Here is a 23,700-nt window from a genome sequence, read left to right as displayed (position 1 = left end):
GCTGATCAAAGTTGTCCAGTACAAAGTTGTCAATTGCCAAATCTCTCACATTGTTTATCATGGGATCAAACTGTCTATTTTGTTAGCTCTAGGTGGCCAAGTAAACCCTAGTGCCAAGCTTGTCCCGTTGAGCACTCAAACATTCTCAGGCACACCAAACCGAAACATCCCTAAGAGTCACTAAATGCCATAGGGTAGCGATCTTTGATAGGGCATATCTTGGAGCTTGTGCGAGATATGGATGCGATTCTAGGTGCTATAGGACCACGTTGTGGAGACCTACAATAAAATCTCTTGCTTTTTGAAGATCTTATTCCATTTCCATTTTGCGATGCCATCTCAGGTGATGGTGAAACTTGTAGTGTTGGCCAATACAAAGTTGCCACCTGCTAAATCTCCCTCACCATTTGTTATGGGATTGAACTATCTATTTTTTTAGCTCCAGGTGGCTGGGTAAACCCTAGTCCCAAGCTCATCCTATCTTGTTGAGCATTTGAACGTTCTTAGGCACGCCAAACTTAAATGTCCCTAAGAGTCACTAAATGCCATAGGGTAGTGATCTTTGATAGGGCATATCTCAGAGCTCGTGCAAGGTATGGATGCAATTCTAGGTGTTGTAGGACCATGTTGTGGAGACCTACAATAACCTCTCTCACTTTTTGGAGATCTTATTCTATTTTGATTTTGTGATGCCATTTTAGGTGATGTTGAAACTTGTAGTGTTGGCTAGTACAAAGTTACCAACTACCAAATCTCCCTCACCATTCATCATGGGATTGAACTGTTTATTCTGTTAGCTCTAGGTGGCTAGGTAAACCCTAACCCCAAGCTCCTCCTATCTTGTTAATTGCTAGAATGTTCTCAGGCACGCTGAACCAAAATGTCCCTAAGAGTCACTAAATGCCATAGGGCAACAATCTTTGATGATGCATATCTTAGAGCTCGTGCAAGGTATGGATGTGATTCTAGGTGCTATAGGACCATGTTGTGGAGACCTACAATAACCTCTCTATATTTTTGGATATCTTATTCTATTTTGATTTTACGATGCCATCTCAGGTGATTGTTGAAACTTGTAGTGTTGGCTAGTACAAAATTGCCAACTACCAAATCTCTCTCACCTTTTGTTGTGGGACCGAACTATTTGTACTGTTAGCTCTGGGTGGCTAGGTAAACACTAGCCCCAAGATCTTCTCATCATATTGAGTGGTAGAACATTCTTGGGCATGCTAAATTGAATCATCCCTAAGAATCACTAAATGCCATAGGGTAGTGATCTTTGACTGTGGCAACTAGATATGTCATCTCATCCAATGATGGAGACTCATGATAGAAGGTATAAGGGTGATCATACACATCATTTTGAGCATGTTTTTTTTTATTGTAATAAGGTAATCCTTGTTTGTAAGGTCAAGGAACTTGAGGTCACCTATAAACCCAAGTTTCCTTAGTCCCAATGATTTTTCTTTTTTTGTTGTTTTTGTTAATAAGTTGACTTAATAAGTGTCTTGAGAGTCACTACACCTTATATGGTTGCATGTTATCACTGAATGGAGTTAGTGGAAGATGTTAATGATCTTCTTGGTTGTCTTAATAGTCATTTCATGGGTTTGAAACATAATCACTTCCCTTTGTGAAGAGTTGTCCAAAAATCAACAAATTACATGTTGTTGCAAAAAAAATACAGTCATAGGATGTTGGAAGATTATTTTCACTCATAGTATGTTGAAGCTCTTGGAAGGATAGAATAGATCATATACTAAAGCTTGTGAGATAGTTATTAGGTGTTCCTTGAAGTGTCTAAGATGTTAGTTTGAAGCAAGAAGTTGATTATGATCTATTTCTCAAATTTTCTCATTTTTCTCTTATTGCTTCCCAAGTCTTGAATAGGGAAAGTGATCAAGTGATTTTGTGAAGTTGGGTAGAAGTTTGTTCAATATTGTAGGCAAGTTGGAAAGAGTCTTTGAAGACACTTACAAAGGTGGGAAAGGTAGTTTTCCTTAAAACTGTTCTTGTTGGGAATCCACTAGCTTTTGGTGTGAGCACTTTGGATCATTTTGGATATAATATACATTAAAATGAAATACATGAAATGTACTTAAAACATAAATATTAAAAACAAGATATATATTTTGATAACCAATAATTTCATACATGAATGAACATATAATATATTATGATAACCAATAATGTCATACATGAACAAACATATAATATAAAATGATAACTAATAATGTCATACATTAACAAACACATAGTATATTATGATAACCAACAATGTCATAAGTCTAATAATCTCATGCATCAAATATATGTCATACATCAAATATAAAATGTCATATACACATCAAATGTACACCGAATATGTCCACTAACATAAAATCCAACATATATGTCCACTAATGCCTATACATGTGTGTCTATCAACTATATCTTCTCCTTCCAATGAGGGGAAGAAAACAAATCCCTAGAGGTCTTTAGTCATTGTGTGGAGGGAGATGATGAGTATGATGGGGTCTTTTTCACATGCTCGCCCATCCTCTTGTTTAGGCTCTTCTCTAACTTGAGTTGATACAAAAAAAGTAGATATGAATCAATAATTATTATAAATTGAAATCAAATATATGTACACACAAAATTAATTATTTCCTTAGCACCATCAAATAGTCACTTTGTACATCCACCTCAAAGGCAAAAGGATGATCAGGTGTAACAAGACCCTACAACAATTTAATCAATATAATCACTTATAAATAAAATTAGAAATTTTGATACTAACTATTATAAACAACAACTAAAACCAAGAAAACTCTTTCATACCTCAGTCAATTGCTTTGCTCTAAACTAGCCATCACTACAGGAACTCCATGATCAATGGATTGACGAAGATGAGTCTTAGATGTCAACACGTGCATGTCATACAAGTTATATGTAACATGAAACATGAAACAAATATAATCAAATGAATTAAATTAACATGAAACAAATGTACCTCTACAAAGCTTGTATCACGCTTAGGCTCAGAGTCCCCTATGAATGTCGATGGTCCAGTAACAAACTGATGGACATGCATAAATTATTTTGTCAATCCTTCATATGATTACTTAATAAATATATGTATTAATTTAAATGATTAAATTGATACATACATCTGGACTTGTCAACGAGACGAAAAATGGGGCCGAGGGATCTCTAAGGGCTAGCAACACTCTTACCCTGAATTTTAAAAAATGTCAATACATGCTAATTAATTAGTCATTCACTATACATATGAAATGTGATCAAATTAGTTTATTATAATTGTAATTTACCTGTTTGTCCATGCCAAATGTTTGACTCGGGAATTGATCAGTGACTAGCCCATCATCCATATTATCTCTAGCATGACTGCCAAATGTGCATAAGGATCCACATGATGTGCACATGTGATCATGATGCATAGAAGGATCCTCCTAAATTAATGGACTCATGCAATGAATGAAGGTCTGCGTCAAAGCATTAATAGTCTATAGAGTGCTAGTCTCTACATGTTCCTTCACAACTGAAGGAATAATTACATGCTCACCCCATGGCTTGGCAATAGGTTCCCTAACTACATTAGGGTCATGATGTGTCCCCAACCTCTCAAATGATGGCCCCCCACCTCTACCTCAAGATTCTAATATATCAAAATAATTGAGGATCTCCCCAAGGACAAATTCACAATACAATTTCTTTAATAAATACATTGGAACCTCATGATTATTGTAGGAAGGGGCATCAAAGACCATCCACGATCTATCCCAAAAGTTATTTCTAATACCATCATGTATGCACCAATGGATGGGGAATCGTTTAGTTGTAGTTCTAATAGTATCTTGTTCTCCATGCTTTTTAAACAATGCACAAATGCTACCTTTTGCTATTTCTTTTTTTTTACATCTTGAGATGATAATTTTTTTGCAAGCATAATATCTTCTTTGTTCATCCCTCTTAACATCCCAAATATCCAACTGACCACTAACAGAAGCTACATGGGTCATAATGGATTTGAGGGAGGATGCCAATTGTGCTCTCATCAGATTGGTTTGTCCATAAGCTTTCAATCTACCAATGATTGCTTCTAATTCATTTTTCCCTTTTTCTATTTCATTCATTATGTTTTCTTGTGTGCCAGGAGGAGGTCTTCCAATTAGTGCAAGTTGCAAAATTTATTGCTCTTATTGTGGAGGGTTTTGATTTTCATCTTGTGGAGGGTTTTAATTTAGATCTTGTAGAGGATTTTCATTTTAATCTTATTGATCCGGCTGGGGATTTGGCAGTTCATTATTCACATTTCTTGATAAGAAACCAATTGCAATCTAAATAAATAAACAAATTTAAAGAAAATTTGAAAAAAATCTACAAAACAAAGCAAAAACATATAAAACAATGCAAAAACAAGTGTAGAAAACATATGTTGTGATCTCAATCTTGAACTTTGGTTATGAAGAGGCATTTTGAGGAGGTAGGTGACAAAAGTCTTCAATTTCTCCAATGCAGTCTCCTCTCTTTCCCAATAATCTACCACAATTCCATCTTAATTTGTTAGTAATATATTTTAATATAAAAAAAATAGCATTACAGTAACCCTATCATTCCAAGTTCATCTAGATCTAAGAAAAAAAAAAAATTATAGACTATACAAAGTAAACATTTTTTGAGTGGGCTTCATACAAATGCCTTGCAACATCCATCAAATAGGGGCAAATATTTATTAAATCCATCTTCAAATCCTTCAAATCACAAACATCCATCTTCAAATCCTTCTATCCATCTGCCCACCCACACACTTGCAAATCAATTCAATGCACAACAAATTTGATAATAGAATTTATTCTTCCTAGGCAACAAAGCATGCATTAAAAATGCAGTTACTCATCCACAACCAAATCTTCTTCTTAACATATTGCTTGATTGCACATGCATACCATCATTATGATTTTACATATAAATGTCATTGAGGTGAATTTATTTTTTGAAGTAGTTAAATTTCAAATTTTGTTGGCGATTTTTTTCAATCGTATGAAAATTCCATAAGATCTTGGTGAATATTTCATGATTGATGAAAATCATGGATGAAGGTACACATACTTAGAAACCATGATATTATTATTATTATATGGAGTCTAATTAATTATCTAACTCAAAGGTTAAATTCATCGTACTTTTGTCATTATATTGAATGGTGGTTTGGAGGCAACACTCCTATTATTTATAACCATTGAGTAATCCTAAATCAATGGTCTGAATCCTATTTTAGGCTTCACTTTTAAAAGGATACCAAGTTTTAAAGAAATTTCCAAAAATAAAGACACATGTTCCCACTCAGATTTATTTTGGGTGAAAATGAGAAAGGATAAAAAGTTTCATGAAAAGTCTTTGGAATAAAGACACATGTCAAATCTACATACTTAACCTATAACCTAACTTAATTTTTTATCAAATATTGGAGAATATGACCATTGATTAAGACATGACTTGGAAATTGTAGGCAAAAATATTTAATTTACCATGTAGAAAAATTAGATTCCATTGGTAAAGTCATCACTAAAATACAAATACTTCTATATTATTATTGGTAATTGGCCTAAGCATGGGACCCAATTTTTCTAAAGTGCAGGTGACATGACTAACACAAAAGTGCAAACAAATCAGCCAAATTTGGGGTCCCTAATGAGTGAGATTAGCCAATTGGTGAATATTAGTAACTAAAGTTTTCCTTGATAATTAGTGACAAAGTAAGTCTACCTCTATTATAGCATAGAAAAATTGATGATGTAGGCACATATTGTGAAGTCTAGCTTTACTAAACTATACAGTGTCAAATAGACTAAATTTTTTCTTCAAAATTTTGTAACCAACTACTTTCCACATTTTTTGACATTTTTTCTTCTCTCTAGCATTCAACAATATCAGCATACCAAAACATTTTGGCCTCCATCCTAGCAGAAATAAGCATATAGGCCTAAATATAATTGCTAGATCAAATTATTATTTTTCTTTGTTGCATTGCAGTTTGACTCTAACACCATGTTGGTTTTGGAGGATCATTGAAAATATATTTGCACTATCATATTTTTTGTTATGTGTGTTCCAAATGGAAGCAACCTCTAATTTATAATGAGAAAAAGGCTATGAAGACACATGTCCCTCCATGGGACATGTCTATTCAATTAACAAACAATAATATCTCACATAATATTATTTAACTACACACACACATCAAATATATATATCACATATACATAACTTCAGTTTAGTTTATGAGTTTATCCAACTAAAGTTACCAAACATTAACACTTATTGATAAGCCTTTAGCCTTAACCCAATGTTGTTCTACTAGAGCCTTGTCTGGTAAGTATATCAAATTCATTAGGGATCTTCTAATTGGTAGACAACATGGAATTTGGGAGAATTTAAAGGAGAAATAAAGCTTCCTTATGCACAAAAGAAAACTCACACTCTCATTTCTAAAGCTACTAGACATTTTTTTCCTAGAAAGATTATTAATTCTGAGTAGTTCTTATATCTACTAAAATGGAAAGATAGAAATCTCTTCTTTGATATTTCTACAAAATATATTTATAACACATTGAAAGATAATAACTCCTTTATTAACAGGATTAACCATAGATGGAATTTTAGTTAGTCTAGTACTGATGGCACCTTGCTCTTGATTTGTTTTGGTAGTAACTGGGTGCACCAAATAATACACACTTTAGATGGATTTTTCTTCTAAACAAAGTTGTTGTTGGTTCTCGCTAACATCTTTTGGTCTGAATTATGTGCATTAATCTCTTTGTGGGTGTGATGAAACTTTTGAGCACCTTTTCTTTTAATGCCAGTTTTTTGTTAAAAGTTGATCAGGTCATTTCTTGGTAAACTTGTAACTTGGAATTACTTGACAAGATTTTATTATTATTTATATCCAAGAGGTCAAAGTCAAGATTACTTATTATTGTGTGTTGTGATTTATTGATATTGTTTATTAAGTTAGTAGACTTAAACCCAAGACCTCCAAGAGAAGAGGCTCACAATCAACCAGTGTGTTGTAGGCTCTTGCCTAACTTGGCAAGAAATATTAATCGGTTTTGCCAAACCATTTTTTTTTAATACAAATTTTTTTGTCTTGTTCCTACCATGGAAATTTTATGGTTTATTTGGATGACAAGGAACACATAGATTTTTAAAAAATGAAGGTGCTTACTAAGTTTAATTTTTAATTCACCCACTTCCATATAATATCTCAGGTCTCTGCATTGTTGGAAGTGCCAAATGACATATATATGACACTGATTGATGAGAAGCAATGATCGTGTTCAAGAAAGATGGTAAATAAATGTTTTACATGGATTTTTCTTATAATAAAACTTGTTGTTCATTCTCGATTAACATCTTTTGGTTCAAATTATGTGCATTTCTCTCTTTGTGGGTGTGATGAAACTTTTGAGCACCTTTTTTTTGAATGTCAATTTGCTATTAAAATCTAGTCCTTGTTTCTTGGTAAACCTATAACCTAGACTTACTTTCAAGAAATTACTTGGCAAGAAATATTAGTTGGTTTTGCTAAACCATTTTTTTTGAATATGAACAAATTTTGGTTTGTTCTTACCATTGAGATTTTATGGCTTCTTTGGATGAGGAGGAACAAAGAGATTGTTTTTTTAAAAAAGAGGGCACTTACTGAGTTTAATTTTAAATTCACCCACTTCTATATAATGTCTCAGGTATCTACATTGTTGGAAGTTCCAAAAGATAGATTTATGACACTGATTGAGGAGAAGCAATGATCATGTTCATGAAATATTATCATTCCATCCACTATTTCGATGAGTTTTTTGATATGTTGAATGAAAAGGAAAAGGAGAGACACAAAATGTTCACCTAGGAAAACATAATTTACAAGGAAGTTGAAAGACATCCCATTCTGATTGATGCTAAAAGACATCCCTACCTGAATGAGGGTGAAACAAGTGGTCCCAGTTTGCATAGAGATACTAGTGCTAAGAAATGTGCATGTTCATATGACAATGTTAATAATCAATAGGAATACATTTAGTTTGATCCATTTTTGTTGTATTGTACATATCCTATAATGCTTATGTTCAATCCAACTGGGCCAATATGTAATATTTTAATATAGAACTAACTACATACTTGGATTTGAAGAAGTTGATGAAAGCCAACTTCACTATGCCCAAGATTACCTGCATACAAAATAAACTGTTGAAGAGAAACTGAAAGAGGAAAAGTAGAGCTTGGAAAATCTCAGCGGTGTGAGAGAAAAATTGTATTCCAAGTTATGAAAACAAAAAGTACAAAAGTTCAACCTTAAAGGTGAACGAAACCCTAGAGGGAAAGAAAACTAGGTATGCGCATTATAATTAATATAAAATATTAATTATATGCACCCAAGAGAAAGCTTAAGTGACTAGAGTAATAAAAGGACTTAATTAATTAAATCAACACGATCTAATTAATAAGCATAATAAATAATTACTTTAACACCCCCTCTTAAGCAAAGCTTAAGAGGAAACTAACCTAGCAAAGCTATTAATGTAGGAAAAAGGGTCCTGACAACAAGGCTTGATTAGGTACCCAATACAAGGAAATCTTTGTAAACTGGAGACAAAGGAGAAAACCTAGTGGGAAAAACCCCTCTCCAAAAAGAGATAGAACAAACATGCTGAAAAAACATGAAGGAAGGCCTCAAAAAGACCCCCCAAGGACAACTTTCATAATCCCAAGCATAGAACGCAGTTGAAGATGATGAGATGATGCAAATGACTTGGTGAAGATGTCGGCAACTTGGGCATCTGTGGGAATATACTCCAAAGAGAGAACCCCATCTTGGATCAAATGGCAGATGAAATGCATATGAAGCTCAATGTGTTTAGTGTGTTGATGCTCCACCGAGTTGCGAGAAATATGAATAACACTCTGATTATCACACCACAAAATAGTGGGATGATCAGGAGGAAAACCAAACTCAGTCATCAACTACCGAAGCCATAAAATCTCCTGACTAGCAAGCACTATGGCTCAGTACTCAACCTCTATAGATGAAAGTGTGTGAGCCTGCAGCTTCTTACACGACCATGTGATAGGACTAGAGCCAAGACAAAAAACAAAGCTAGAAGTAGACTTCTGATCATCAACATCACCGGCCCAATCTGAGTCAGTGTAGCCAACAATGTGAGGTGTCCCTGATGTGTAATGAATGCCATAAATTAGTGTGCCCTGAATGTATCTCAAAATATGCTTGGAAACTTGCTAATGACTCTCATGAGGCTCATATTGAAACTGAGAGACAAGACCCACTATGAAGGAGAGATCGGGACAAGTGTGTGTTAGGTACAAAAAGCAACCAATCAACTACTGGTACAATGTGGGATCCACTGAAGGTGAAGTGCAAGAGGTAGAAAAAGCAACACCTGACTGAAAAAGTGTAGGAGCAGGCTTGCAATCAAGCATGTCAAAGTGTCAAAGCATGTCGAGTGCATACTTCTACTAGTAAACAAAGATTCTAGTAGAGGACTAAACAATCTAGAGACCAAGAAAATAGTGTAGTAGACCAAGATTAGTCATCTCAAACTATTCCATCAATGCTCTTTGAACATCCTTAATCATAGAGGACGAGCTACCTGTGAGAAGAAGATCATCAACATATAACACAAGGATCAAAACCTCAGCCTCAAGATGCTGAATGTAGACTGTAGGATCATAATGGCAACATGTGAATCCTATAGAAAGCAGAAAGGAGTCCATCTTCTCATACCAAGCCTAAGGGGCCTATTTGAGACCACACAATGAGCATTAGAGTCTGCAAACCAAGGAAGATTCTTGCACAAATCCTTAAGGCTGCTCCATGTAAATCTCCTCAATAAGATCACTGTGCAAGAATGCACTCTTCACATCCATCTAAAAAACGGGCCATTCCTGTGAAACTGCGAGGGATAAGACAAGGCGAATAGAGTTCATCATGGCGACAGGGGAAAATGTCTCAGTGTAATCAGTACCCTCAACCTGTGAAAAACTATTCGCAACAAGATGTGCCTTGTACTTATCAATAGAACCATCAGTAGTAAACTTAGTATGATACAACCATTTGCATTGCACTACCTTTCTTCCCTTAGGAAGAGAACAAATATCCCAAGTATGATTCTTCATCAAAGAAGAATACTCCTCCTACATTGCACTATCCCACTTAGAATGTCCTATCGCTGCTACAAATTTTTGAGGATCAACATAAATAGCATGACTAAGAAGGCTAGAACCCACAGTATGAAAATGGGTGCGATGGGAAGTGGAAGGGTCACCAGCTAGACATCCTGTAGCCTCAACTGTGGCTCAAGCCCATTTAGGCATCTGGGGAGGATCTAGTGGCAGAGGGAAATGGGGATCACCAAGATCATCATCCTCATCATCTTGAAAAGAGACTGAAAAGGATGAGGGAGTGGTGGTAAGTGAAGTAGACTCTGGAGGCAGGGTATCTACTACAGGAAGGCACTCATCAAACTAGACATCTCATTGAAATAGGATCTCTCTAGAATCAAGATCAAAAAACTTGTAGGCCTTAACATCCTCACAGTAGCCAACAAAAATGAGGTGTCAACTCTTTCGCTCCATTGCTCTCCTTTGAGCATTTGGTACAAATGCCCATGCTACACTACCAAAAACTCAAAATGAAGATACATTAGGCTTGACATGAGACCAAGCCTCCTTAGGAGTCATATGTCAAACTTCCTTGTGAGGCATCCAATTCTAAATATAGTTGGCACAATTGACTGCCTCTATCCAAAAAAATGAATCTATGGACTTGGACTAAATCATACAATTGGCCATCTCCCGAAGTGTTCTGTTCTTTCTCTTGGCCACACCATTTTGCTGAGGGGTGTAGGGTACTAAAAACTTATGGAGAATACCATGTTCAAAGAAAAAATCCCTAAATGCTTGGTTCACATAATCCCCCCCATTATTTGTGTGTATCCACCAAATAGAGAGACTAGACTGCTTCTCTACAAATTTCTTAAAAACTCGAAAAGAGTCAAAGAAATCAGACTTGTACTTCAAAAAGTACACCCATGTACATCTGGAGAAGTCATCAATGAAAGTAAGCACATATCTGGCACCAGAAAAAGGAGTGGAAAATGACATGAGGTCACTATGAATCAACTCCAATGGTGCCAAAGCATGAGTGGCTTGTCCATGTGGAAAAGGATCCCTATGTTGTTTACTAAGAGCACAACCTTGACAAACACCATCTGTGCAGGAGGCGGAAGCCCAAGAAAAAGTGCCTGTGTACTCATCTGTTGAAGATATCCGTAATTGACATGGCCCAAACGCTCATGCCAAAGTCTGATTATGAAATCTACCTGTGCAACAAGACATGAACATGTGTCATCAGAAGACTCAAATCCATCAAATTTGTAGAGGTGAGATGCAGAGTCAACACTCCCAGTAGCCACAATCATCTTAGAATCGTGCAAGTCCCAGATAACCACATCATGTGGTGAGAACTCAACTATATTACTAGAGCTAGAGTGGCAGATTTGACAAATAGACATTAGGTTCATTGATATGTCAGAGATAAGAAGAACATCCTAAAGGGAGCCCCTAGCTAATGCAACAAAACCAAAACCCATGACTAAAAGATGTGATGAGTTCCCAACAACAATCTATGAAGTAGGACAAGGGGCAAGTGAGGTGACCAACTGTTGAGTGTTTGTCATATGGTGAGAGGCACCAAAAAAACAAGTTTGGAATTTGGTCCAAATAGCTAGTGGAGTGGTCAAATCATCCAAGTGAAACAATAGACTATCTAAGATGTTTAGTACAATTAATCCCATGGCTTCATCCATTTTTTTTTGGTGCTAAAGAACCTCAAAAAGGCACTACAGAACAAGTTGGTTCGCATCTAGACATGACCATAAGCCTCTTGACATGAGAAGCCTAGTCATATGTGTCTTCCAAGTGTGATAGTTGTGTGGCATGAGCCAGATCATAGAAGGATCTGACATTGAGAGAAGAAGACAAAAGTAGAAGTATCTTATTCTAAAGTAAATTACAGAAAAGAAAATGCTCCCCCCACAAAAAATAAATATATCCCTCAAAAACCAAAGCAAAAACTATTGAAAAACACAAAAACTGAGAAAAGAACCTAGATTTCGGATGCGTAGAAGGAAGAAATAGAAGCCTCTACTTCAACAAGAAAAATGGGAGCTCAAATGAAACTCAAAATGAAACAAAACTAGCACCATTGTCTCTTTCTTTGAATCAACTTTCTGATGCTTCTTTTGGATCAAAAAAATACCTCCATATGCTCAAGTTATGGGCAAAAAACTGACTTTAGGTCCAAAAGAGGAGCTCATTGGAAAAATACAGACTCGGAAAAAATTTGACCGCTGTACGTCCATTAAATGGATGTCGCCAGAAAAAAAATCTAGCTGCTGGTTTGCTGAAGTTAGTAGCCAAAATCTGACGTCATCCTGTCGAAAAATGACATTAGTAGGGGGTCCTGGGGTGATGATGTCAATAGGTATGATGATGATGTCACGCCAAAAAATGATGTGTTTGCTAGAGGATGACATCAGCTAGTTGCAAAATGCTGACGTAGGCTGCTAGAATCTGACGTTAGTGGTAGGTTTTCAGGTGGTGGCTCTGGAGTGGAGGAAATAGGTGTGGCACCGGTGAAGGTGGCTACCTTCAGTTGCGCCGCTAGTGGGGGTGGTGGATGGGTGACCCGTTGGTGGTGGTCGGGCCCGGGCTGACCTGCGGTGGTACGGCCAACTGCAACAGCTTGCGGGTGGCATGCAGGCTATGTGGTGGTGGCTGTGCAGTGGTGGCCACTCAGATGTGGCCAAAAAAATGATTTTTTAATTTTTTTCTCTAAAATCATGTTTGTACGGCCTCCTAGGGGGGTAAAAATTTTTCCCAGATGCTCAGAAGCCAAAAGTGATAATTTTTATATGTATCTTTACTGCAAATGGCCTTTCAAATCCAATGGTAGCATCTGCTTAGGCCCAAAGTGCCCCAAAAATTTGCTCCTCCCCTCAACTGAAGAAAAAAGCACAAACAAATTGGGGTTTGTGTCTTCGAATCAGGGCTTCGAAAATCATTCAACAGAGAAGCAATAGGGTTGCTCTAATACCATGAAGAAGTTGATGAAAGCCAACTTTACTGTGCCCAAGATTACTTGCATGCAAAATAAACTGCTGAAGAGAAACTGAAAGAGGAAAAGTAGAGCTTGAAAAATCTCAGCGGTGTGAGAGAAAAGTTGTATTCCAAGTTATGAAAGCAAAAAGTACAAAAGTTCAACCTTAAAGGTGAACGAAACTGTAGAGGGAAAGAAAACTATGTTTGTGCATTATAATTAATATAAAATATTAATTATATGCACCTAAGAGAAAGCTTAATCGACTAGAGTAATAAAAGGACTTAATTAATTAAATCAATGCGATCTAATTAATAAGCATAGTAAATAATTACTCTAACAGGATTGGTGATTCATTCACCTTAAACTTTTGATACTTTTTGATGTTTAGTTTTACATACTACTTTAACAAAAAAATGATTATATTTTCTACAAAATAAATGGAAAACATACAATGACATTAAAATATTTTAAAAGTTGTTGGAAATATTCAAGATAAGATAGGTTACTAAGAGAGGAGGGGTGAATTAGTAACCTTAAAAATTTAGAACATTTTAGCACTTTAACCATATATACTATTCACCATTCATTCATCTAATCTACTACATAAATGAGAGATCAAACATTCATAACACATGTACATAGTGATTTGGTGACCCAGAAACCTTCCAAATAGAAAGTAAAACTAGGGTGGGGATGATACCCACAAAACATCGTTACTGCAGTATGAAGTTGGCCTGTTAAGACTTACATTGACCACTTCTGGTGATCTGCCCTATTAGAAGCATAAAGGACTACTAGATCCACCTTGTTAGAGGATTTACAAACATACACTAAAGTATGCACTCTGTTAGGAGATTTATACAAAGACTGTTAAGTCTACCCTGTTAAAGGATTTACAAAACTGATTCACCTGTTAGGATGAAACAATGGATCTACTTACAAACTTGATTTGCTGATTAGATCCTTGAAGTATAGATCACCTCTTGTGACTGATGAAACTTTACTGCTCCTTATAGACCTTGTTGAATATTCTGCTCTTCTGTTGATTCGCATTTATACTTCTCAAACATTAAATGTCTCTCTTTATACTTTCATCCATATTCCATTCCATTTGAAAATGATATAATACATTACATATATACCATTCCAATAATTACAATTGCAAGGTCGGCTAAAACACAAGTGAACAAAATATTACTGAGTTGGCCAAACAGTAAATAACTCGAGTTCATTGAACTGACTCAATGACCTTCTGATACTCGGCATCCACTGCATTACTCGGCATCATCATGCACTCGGTAGAAGTGAAGGCTCGGTCCATACTAATCACCTGACGTAGTTTTGAAATTGGTAACCATTGGAGACTCGGTGGATATAGTATCACTCGGTAAAAACTAAATCCTTCGTTTACCTGCTTTCACTCGGTAAACATTATACTTTCATTACTGTGCTTCCATCACTCGGTTGACACTATGCTTCCATCACTCGGTAAACACTGCACTTCCATCACTCGGTAAACACTGCGCTTCCATCACTTGGTAAACACTGTAAACTCGGTAGATACTGTTGGATTGCACATTCACTCGGTAGCTATACTTAGCTCGGTTAACACTAGAATGCTTGATGTGAACTGTGAAGCTCGGTGTAAACTACTTAAGTGATGAATGTACAAGGTAACCATTGAATGCTCGGTATACATTGTAGACTGAGTGATGAGCTCGGTAGCTATACTGATACATATAAGTGTTGTCACTAATGGCAATAATAACTTAATGCCAACAAAAAGTAACACAATAGAACAAATTTATTTACCTAAGAAACTTTAAAGTTTATAAAAGGTGGGTATAACAAAATTATTTTCTGTTAAGGAGACCAACTAAGGTATCTCACTTGACACTACATCAAAATTTTATGGGAGACATTGAAAAAGTGTTTTTTAGGGAAAAAATGAAGAGAAAGTAAAAGGCAATAGTGACAAATTTTTAATTATGGAGAGGGATTTGATTTCTCACATGATAAAATATTGCTTAAAGCACAAAATTAGAAACAAAATAGTGAAGGGTCCCCAATAATACAACCAACCAAAAACTAGCATAACAACGTCCCCAACAAACAAAAATAAAACCAATCTCAATTCCCCACAATTATAATGCACAATAACTATTATAATGTTTAAAAGCTCCATCCTAGAGCACAAAGAACCACCCACAAAAGGGTAGAAACATTAATTAATCCTAAGTAATGCCTTAATGAGTTTATAATCTCTTTTGAGATCTTGCAATGCAACCTATGATGCATCAAACTTACCTTTTTGGAGGTTCTTTCCTTTTAATCCTTCTTGCAACCTATTCTTAGTTTTTTCACGATGTTGTTGGTGATGTGATCTTGAGAAGTGAGTGCTTTACCAATAACCACACAATTCTCATTTACCTTTTATTTTGGATGATTCATCATTTCCATGATTTCCTCCATATGATTCTCTTGATTATTATTTTCTTTGGGTTCACTTTTCCCTCCTCTTCAACAATGGTGACAATGTTGCATTTTTTCCAAAAAATAATTTATACAATATTTCATTAAATTTTAACATTTTTGTGTGTGTTTGATTTATATACTTTTCACAATTATTGATTTAGAACAACACATTTCTTTTTCATGTACATAATTAACATTTATTATAATTGATATTAAATTTAATTTAGAAGTATCATATTCTTTTTTATATTAATTTAATTGAAATGCATTTAGTTGTATAATTTTCTTCAACCCTAAATTTATTTAACTTACTTTGAAAAGCTTTTATCAAATATACTTTAGTTTAAAGATAGATATTCTTTTTTTTTTTGATGCTCTATTGATCAAGAATTTTATTTTTGAACTAAAGTTATGATTTGTTGTTATGTGTTATTACATATTCAAGTGCAAGGTAACAAATTTGTAGTTTTACTAGATCATTAGGGCAAATACCTCTTGTATTGTGTTCAAGATTACCTTGACTCCCTCTTCCTATTGATATCAATCTCCTCCTTGTGTGGACATAACAAGGTTATTTGTGGTCATAGGGAGATTCATTCACGAACTTTCCTCTTTTTGTGGTCAAGTTTGCATCGATCCATTGTTCCTCTCAAGGTCAATCTTCTTCTTGTGGGTGTTGTCTTGAGCATAGCAAGGTTATTTAAGACCTTTCAAAGACTCGTTTACAAGTTTACCTCGTATTGTGGCCAAAGTTTCCTTGACTCCCTCTTCCTCTCAAGATCAATCTTCTTTTTGTGGGTGTCAACATGAACATAACAAGGTCGTTTTTAGCCATTGGGAGACTCATTGGCAAGCTCACCTCTTATTGTGAGCAAGGTTGCCTCAACTTCCTCTTCTTGAGATCAAATTTCTTGTGCGTGTCGATGTAGATATAACGAGGTTGTTTGTGACCTTTGGGAGACTCATTCACAAACATGTCTTGTATTGTGGTCAAAGTTGCATTTACTCCCTCTTCCTCTCAAGATCAATCTCCTTCATTTGGATGTCAATGTGGGCACAACGAGGTTGTTTGTGACTATTGGAACACTCATTCACAAGCTTACCTCTTGTGTTGTGGTCAAGATTATCTCGACTCCCTCTTCCTCTCGAGATCCTTGTGGGTGTTGTTGTGAGGAGGGCATATTGCAGCTTGTAAATAGGCTCTTTCCCTCTAGAAGTTTTCAAAGCCCACGTAAACACTGTGCGTGAAAGTGTGTCACATCGTAGACCGCGTAAGGATGCCTTAGCCGCTTCTACGAAATTATAAGCGGGTCCTCTCCCTAATTGAAAAACAATCAATTAGTTTAAACCCAACGTCTCAGTCTTTTGAATTGAAAGTTTCGCTGATTAAACAACTCGTACGAAGCACCTTATTCCACGCCTCCTGCAACGTGGAAATCCTAATCCACACGGTCTCCATCTGATCTCATCTTCAAAAGATGCGACTTGAATATATTAAAAAACACATTCTTTGAAAGTTTTATTGCGTAAACTCAACCAAATCCAATGGTTTTAGTGACGAGGATGAAGTCAAACAGCTTGAAATGTGAATCTAGCTACCCTGCGTGATACGATCGGGAAACGTGGGGTGGAATGTTCCATTTGTGCTTCAATTTGGCAGCTTGCGATTTTTGATCTCTGCTTTGTATAAAATGGGGAACAAAATCAATACTTAGCAGCTCTGTTACACACTTCAGGAAATTGAGAAATTTATAGTCTGTTTTCTTGGAAATCGTCAGTCAACTGGTTTTTCCCAAATCATTCGGCGCCCACCTAAATTATCATCATGTCTTTGAATGGTGATCTTATCTCTGAGATTTTAGGGCGTGTGGATAGCATAACACTTGCAAATGCAGGGTGTGTTTCTACAGAGTTTTGGTCCATTGCAAGACAGGAGAACATGTGGGAAGACGCATGTTCGAATCTCTGGCCCTCCACAGTGGACACAGATGTTAAACAACTCATCTCTTCTTCATTGGGTGGCTTCAGAAACTTCTATGCTAATTGTTTTCCATCAATTGCCTATGAAAACAGTGACAAAGATCTCAATTGCAGTGTGATGAAAAAGAATTGTAATGGAAACCTAGAGCTTCATACTTGTGTTCCCTCTGATTTTGTTTCCCTTGTGGATGTGTTTTACATGGACAAGGTAGTCTATTCCAAGATTTTGTGGGGCATTCCTAATGCAAGTGATTTTGAGGACTGGTTCTGCAATTGCCCATTTAGAATTGATCTCATCAATTATTGGGATTTTGAGAATGAGGATCTCAATACTGCAGATGGGTTTCCTTCAGTTATCTCTGTTGACAAGGAAACGAGGGAAGATAAGTTTTGGGGGCAAGTGATGGAGAATTTTAAGCTTAGTTGGATTGTGATAAACAGGAAAACAGGGGAAGCCGCTAATCTTTCAAGCTGGAGACCTCTGTTTGGGCAGAGACATTCTGATGAAGAATTTGTAATGAGATTTGGATCCATATTGCCTTCTCAAAGCATATTGCCTTTCAAGGATGTGCAATGTATCCTTGCCATTAAGTTAAGACTCTCAGATAATGTTCATGGCAGTTTGAAGATTACCGAACTTGGCATGCATTTGGAGGACATGATGGGAGCTCGTGTTAATGGCAGGAACAGTCTGTTAATCCTAGAAAGAGCTCTTTGTTGCCCAAAGAGTAAAGACGGTAATCAGATTTTCCAATCATATGAGAAATACTTGAGCCAACAGAGCAAAGTGAGAGAAGCAAAGGTGAGGAATGAAGGTCTTCTAGACACTCTCTGTACTTTAAGTGGCATTGTTGCATTTGCTTCACTTTGTTACTTGATGTTCGGAGAGACTGGTGTCATCTAAGCTCTGTGATACTCAACCCTCACATTGCTGTTAGATTGATTATGTAAAATTATGGATATAATTGGAGAATTATTATTGATCTATATATATATATATATATTCTTTGAGTCAAAAGTTTCATTAAATTTCCGTGTACAAAGGTTGTTGCAGAGACTGAAATCAAATGTTTCTAGGTACATGGCACTGGCTAAATGGTTGAATATTTGGGCATGGCTAAATAGCCGAAAATTTGCACTGCTGTTAGCTAGTTCCATTAGCCAATGCCGTTACTTTTTGAATCGAAACCCACAGTACTTCTGACATTCCCTGTATCAAAAGTAATTTTTTTAATATAGATTTTTTATTTCGCTGATCTCATTTTGTCAGAGTCGAGGTGGCTTGTGTAGCCCCTAATAGAGTGATCAACCTTATAAATTTTTCTCTTAGTAGTTTTCAATTTTCAAAAAATAATATGATTCATATTTTCAATTTAGAATGGGCTTTCATAACAATACAACAAAGCCAATATAAAAAATTGAAAACTATTGAGAGAAAAATTTATAAGGTTGATCACTCTATTAGGGGCTACACAAGCCACCTCGACTCTGACAAAATGAGATCAGCGAAATAAAAAACATATATAAAAAAAATTACTTTTGATACAGGGACTGTCAGAAGTACTTTGGGTTTTGATTCAAAAAGTAACGACATTAGCTAACGACACTAGCTAACTGCTGGTGCAAATTTTCGGCTATTTAGCCAATGCCAAATATTTGCACCCGGTCATAGCTAGTGCTGTCAGTTCCGTTAGTAACTTCCGTCTCCTTTTTACTTGTCAGTATAAAGTTCCTTTTAACAAGTTGGGAATTGTGGCAGATTTATTATTTTTAATTTTAACTAAATGATGGGTGGGATGTGTTTTTTTAATGAACATCACCGAACTTCTAGACTCCTCCAACACTTACCATATAATATAATGTGCTCATTTACATTGGGATGTTTTTTTCAAATGGAAAGTTAGAATTTTTAAAATATTTTTTAATGAAATGTGTGAATATAATAAATATTCTTCTTCTTTACATTTGTATTAGTGTGTAATAATTAGAAATTAGAAATCTTTACTATTAATTTTTTTTATTATATTGAATTGACATTTAATATAATAATCAATATGTAATGCCCCGCCAAGGGATCCAAAGAATTTTACTAAGTTTGCCAAACAATTTTTTTTTTTTAAACATGAAAGATAAAACCATTCATAACATTTGTGGAAGCAATAGCAACAATTCAAATGAAAATAAACATAACATATATATACATAACAGGCTACATTCTTTAAAGATCCCTTAACGTTGTATCACATCTAATTAACTATTCATCTAACATCCCATTCTTATGAAATAACAATGATACATCCAATGTACTTAAACAATATACAATTGTCCTTTTGTAATTATATTTTAGTTTAGCTCAATCATCCACTGTACATATCACAGGGTATGAAAAGCTTAAAAGAATAAACATCCATATAAATAAAGTACATCATCATCCGATATTAATCCATGATGCAATTAAAGTAAATGAAACCACATATCATACATGATACATTATCATAGAAGATATAAACATCCATCATAAATGTTATATATATATTACAAACATAAATAACTAAGTGCACGGTTCCTCCCAACCGTAAATAGCATCATTAGACCATCGTGGATCCTAGCCATCCCTCCGTGCGTAACATTCCAAAGCATCGAAGAGATCATCGGTATTAACATAGTAGGAATGTCACTCCTAAAACATCCTACTAACATGCAAAGTAAAGCATAATAAATCATCAACTAACATATGCAAAGTAAAGCAAATCATCCATATAAGAAACATACCAGTAAATACATCCATCATAAGGTATATTATCTATCATAATGCTCTAAGAACATAATGAAGAATAAATACCAACCAAAGATACTCCAGCCACGGTGTCTCGGACGGATCTCAAATGATAAGAGTGAAAATACACTACCACCTGACCGCGTGAAACCTAAGTGGTCCACTCCCACCGTGCTGAGGAGATAATCTCAAGTCTCAAATAGGATATCAATTCATGAAGCACAAATCTCTATAAGTCCAGGAATCCTAAAAGTATACTAACTCAAAAGTTTCAACACACACAAAATCGACATCTAATTCCTAGAGGCACACAAAGACATGTAAGAAACCTACTTTGCAAGCGAGAAAGTGTCATCGCATTTATCACGTACAAGTTACCCTGGCAGTTAGCTAAACTCCATGGGTCCATACTGATCTCATGCGGCCACTAGTATCCTCTCATATTGACGAGGCATACTACGGAATGCATGGTCGCAACCATGCGTTCTCACTACTCCCATCCTAGCCTGTACAAGCACTCAAGGCATGGGCGAGAACATCAAAACAATTATCTTTTTAGGTTCATTTAATCCCCATTTAGTGTGTAAATGTTATCACTTATTAACCAAACTTACAATGAGTTACCCTGGTAGCCACTTAGGGCCTCGGCCCCCATTGCAAGCCACTTCCCGACACTACAAGTAGATTACCTACCCTAAGCTCATGGAATCATAAATCTCAAAATCATAAAAGATAATCCATAATAAAATCATCAAATATGCATAACAGCATCAAATATCCATAATAAGAATCATCAAATCTCCAAGATAAGAATCATCAAATCTCCATGAGCATCTGAAAAAGCATCCATAGAAAATCATGACCACAATAGTTCTCTATTAGCAACTGAAGGCATCACTGATAATCATAAGTATCCATTGGTTCTCAATAACCAAAATATATCTCAAGATAAATCACAATATCCATTGGTTCTCAACAAGTAACCAAGAATATCTCAAAATCATACTGATCGAAGACTCCAAAATGGTTGAGTCAAACATGTCACAACATGACATCATCAAAAAATAAATTAACATTTTAGTCCCATCATGGCGACTACAAAGTAATCTGAAGATAACTGATCGATGACTCAAAAATGATTAGCTCAAGTGTCTCATACACATACATCTCATCTTCACACATGAAGACTGGTGCACAATAACAATCAGTAAGTACAAATATTTCATAGAGCATACGATCACATTACCATGGTTGGGTTTATAAAGATCGAGACCAAATAAGATCAACATGCCAACACATCTCATAACTCTTGAGCCTCTGGTAACAACCTAAGACTGGTCAACACTTGTCAACCCAAAACTCAAAACAAGAAGCATATAGAATACACGATGCAAACACATGTTTTGGTTTACTAAATTCACATAGTTGAATAATGTGTAGGGGTTTCCAGTTTTCTGTTTGCAAGTATACTTCAAGTGTTTTAAGTTTCATCATTTGACCTACAAGTCAACCCAATTGTTCCCCGATAGCATTATCCTTCCATTATTAAGAATTACATTCTATGAATAACTTAAGGATAAATATTCACTAAACTGATCATTATTGACCTTTAATTAAATTGTTCTCTCTATTTAACCATGATTCATATTCAAATTGATTAACTCTTCTTTTAAGGTTACTTCAACTTTTAACATAAATCAATGATATCATTATTCGTTAAAATATAAGAAAGCCAATTATCAATCTTCGAATAAGAAGATTATGATCAATTTAATCTACCAATTAACATAGGTGCACAATTCCATGATTCATTAATATTTTAATGGTTAAAACTCAATTAAGTATCTCTAACACTTAAGCCTCTTAATTATAATCATTATTAAATTATCACTAATAACCGTTAAAATATCTAAGTCATTATTCAAGTTATTAGAATAAGACCTATCAACTTGATATCAATATTTCTACAATCTCATTAAAAGAATTATATCAATAAAATCTCCATTACATAACTTAATTATTAAATCCAATTAACTCTAGTTAATTGATTTAATTAATAATTTCACAACCAAACCATCAATCTAATGAATATTAGTTGACTAATAACTAAAAGTCAGCTATACACAAATATTCATGTTCATAGTTCAATAATAATCACTTGCTTATATTTAATGACAAGCTATATTGAGAATCTTATTAATAGATCACATTCATCATTCTTTATGAATACTAATGTTTCCTTAATTCGCTTTAATGATACTCATTTCAAGATAAATCTCAATCGCATAATATAATTATATTGACAACTCATTGAATATTAATTGATTAAAAATCAATCATACTTCAAACCAAAAATTAATATCTTTTACAAAACTTTAATCATTAAATAATCTCCACTAGATTAACTCTAATCGTATTTATTGATAACTAATCAAACTATTATTTATTAATAGTTTGCTAGTCCAAACATTAATAAATAATGAACTCATCAAACTATAAATACTCGATCTATAGAATCCTTTCATATACTCGTTAGTTAATATTTGACTAACTCTTAACACCATTAAGGTAAACCGACAAGTTATCTAATAATACATAACATAACAATTCTACTTATAGTAATGTTATAATAATAATTTCATGTCAATTAATCTATTACCATTACATTCTCTTCATTTAAAATTGTCATTTCTTAAATTATATATTAAATAATATTTAATATACATTAAATAATTAATATTAAAAGTCATCCATTCTCTATTGAATTCAATATCTCTATCCATCAGCTCTATCTAAAAACTTTCCATTAAAAAATCTCCATTAATTCATTTAGAACATTCTTATTAGTCTTTAGACTAATTAAATAATTATTAAATTCTAATTATATTGCTTTGATATATTACTTTTGTGAAGTTTAAGCATAAAGAACTCTTGGTTATGGGAAATGGAGAAATATTTGTCCTTGAATAAAACAGTCCCAGTACGACGGTCATATCTCCCTAATGAACCATTGGATCGAGCTGAAATTGAAATATGTTGGAGAGGGCCAAGTTACACCAATTCTAATCGGAGCGATCGAATAAATTCGATCCCAATAAAAAATTATGAATGACTGAGTTCGGGTCTATCCAAGGTGCAGCGACAGTACAATTAAAAATTTCTTCTTAAAAGGTAATTGTTCTCTAAATTTATCCAATAATTTTCCTAATGGATTTGGCCATAAATCTTGAAACCATTTTCAAATCTATTTCAATTTGATTCTAATTCGAACCCAAACCTGTTTTCTCTTTTT

At 34.8% G+C, this 23,700-nt stretch overlaps 1 protein-coding gene across 1 annotated transcript; it reads left to right on the top strand.

Annotated features, from left to right (window-relative positions):
• Positions 1–17,273: 17,273 nt before the first annotated feature.
• LOC149531369 (F-box protein At2g27310-like) lies at positions 17,274–18,888 on the top strand. The gene has a single exon (XM_089809565.1). It carries the CDS (start codon positions 17,478–17,480, stop codon positions 18,534–18,536), a length of 1,059 nt encoding a protein of 352 aa, XP_089665691.1. The 5' UTR covers positions 17,274–17,477; the 3' UTR covers positions 18,537–18,888.
• The last annotated feature ends 4,812 nt before the right edge of the window (positions 18,889–23,700 follow it).

Source organism: Cupressus sempervirens, chromosome 11 (genome assembly GCF_028749045.1).
Source record: "Cupressus sempervirens isolate cs-2001-9-10 chromosome 11, ASM2874904v1, whole genome shotgun sequence".
Taxonomy (NCBI): domain Eukaryota; kingdom Viridiplantae; phylum Streptophyta; class Pinopsida; order Cupressales; family Cupressaceae; genus Cupressus; species Cupressus sempervirens.
This window is presented reverse-complemented; position numbering and strand designations above follow the sequence as displayed.

Bases quoted from the DNA above. Each gene is read 5' to 3' on its own strand.
- LOC149531369 (XM_089809565.1), top strand. From the start codon at position 17,478: ATGTCTTTGAATGGTGATCTTATCTCTGAGATTTTAGGGCGTGTGGAT.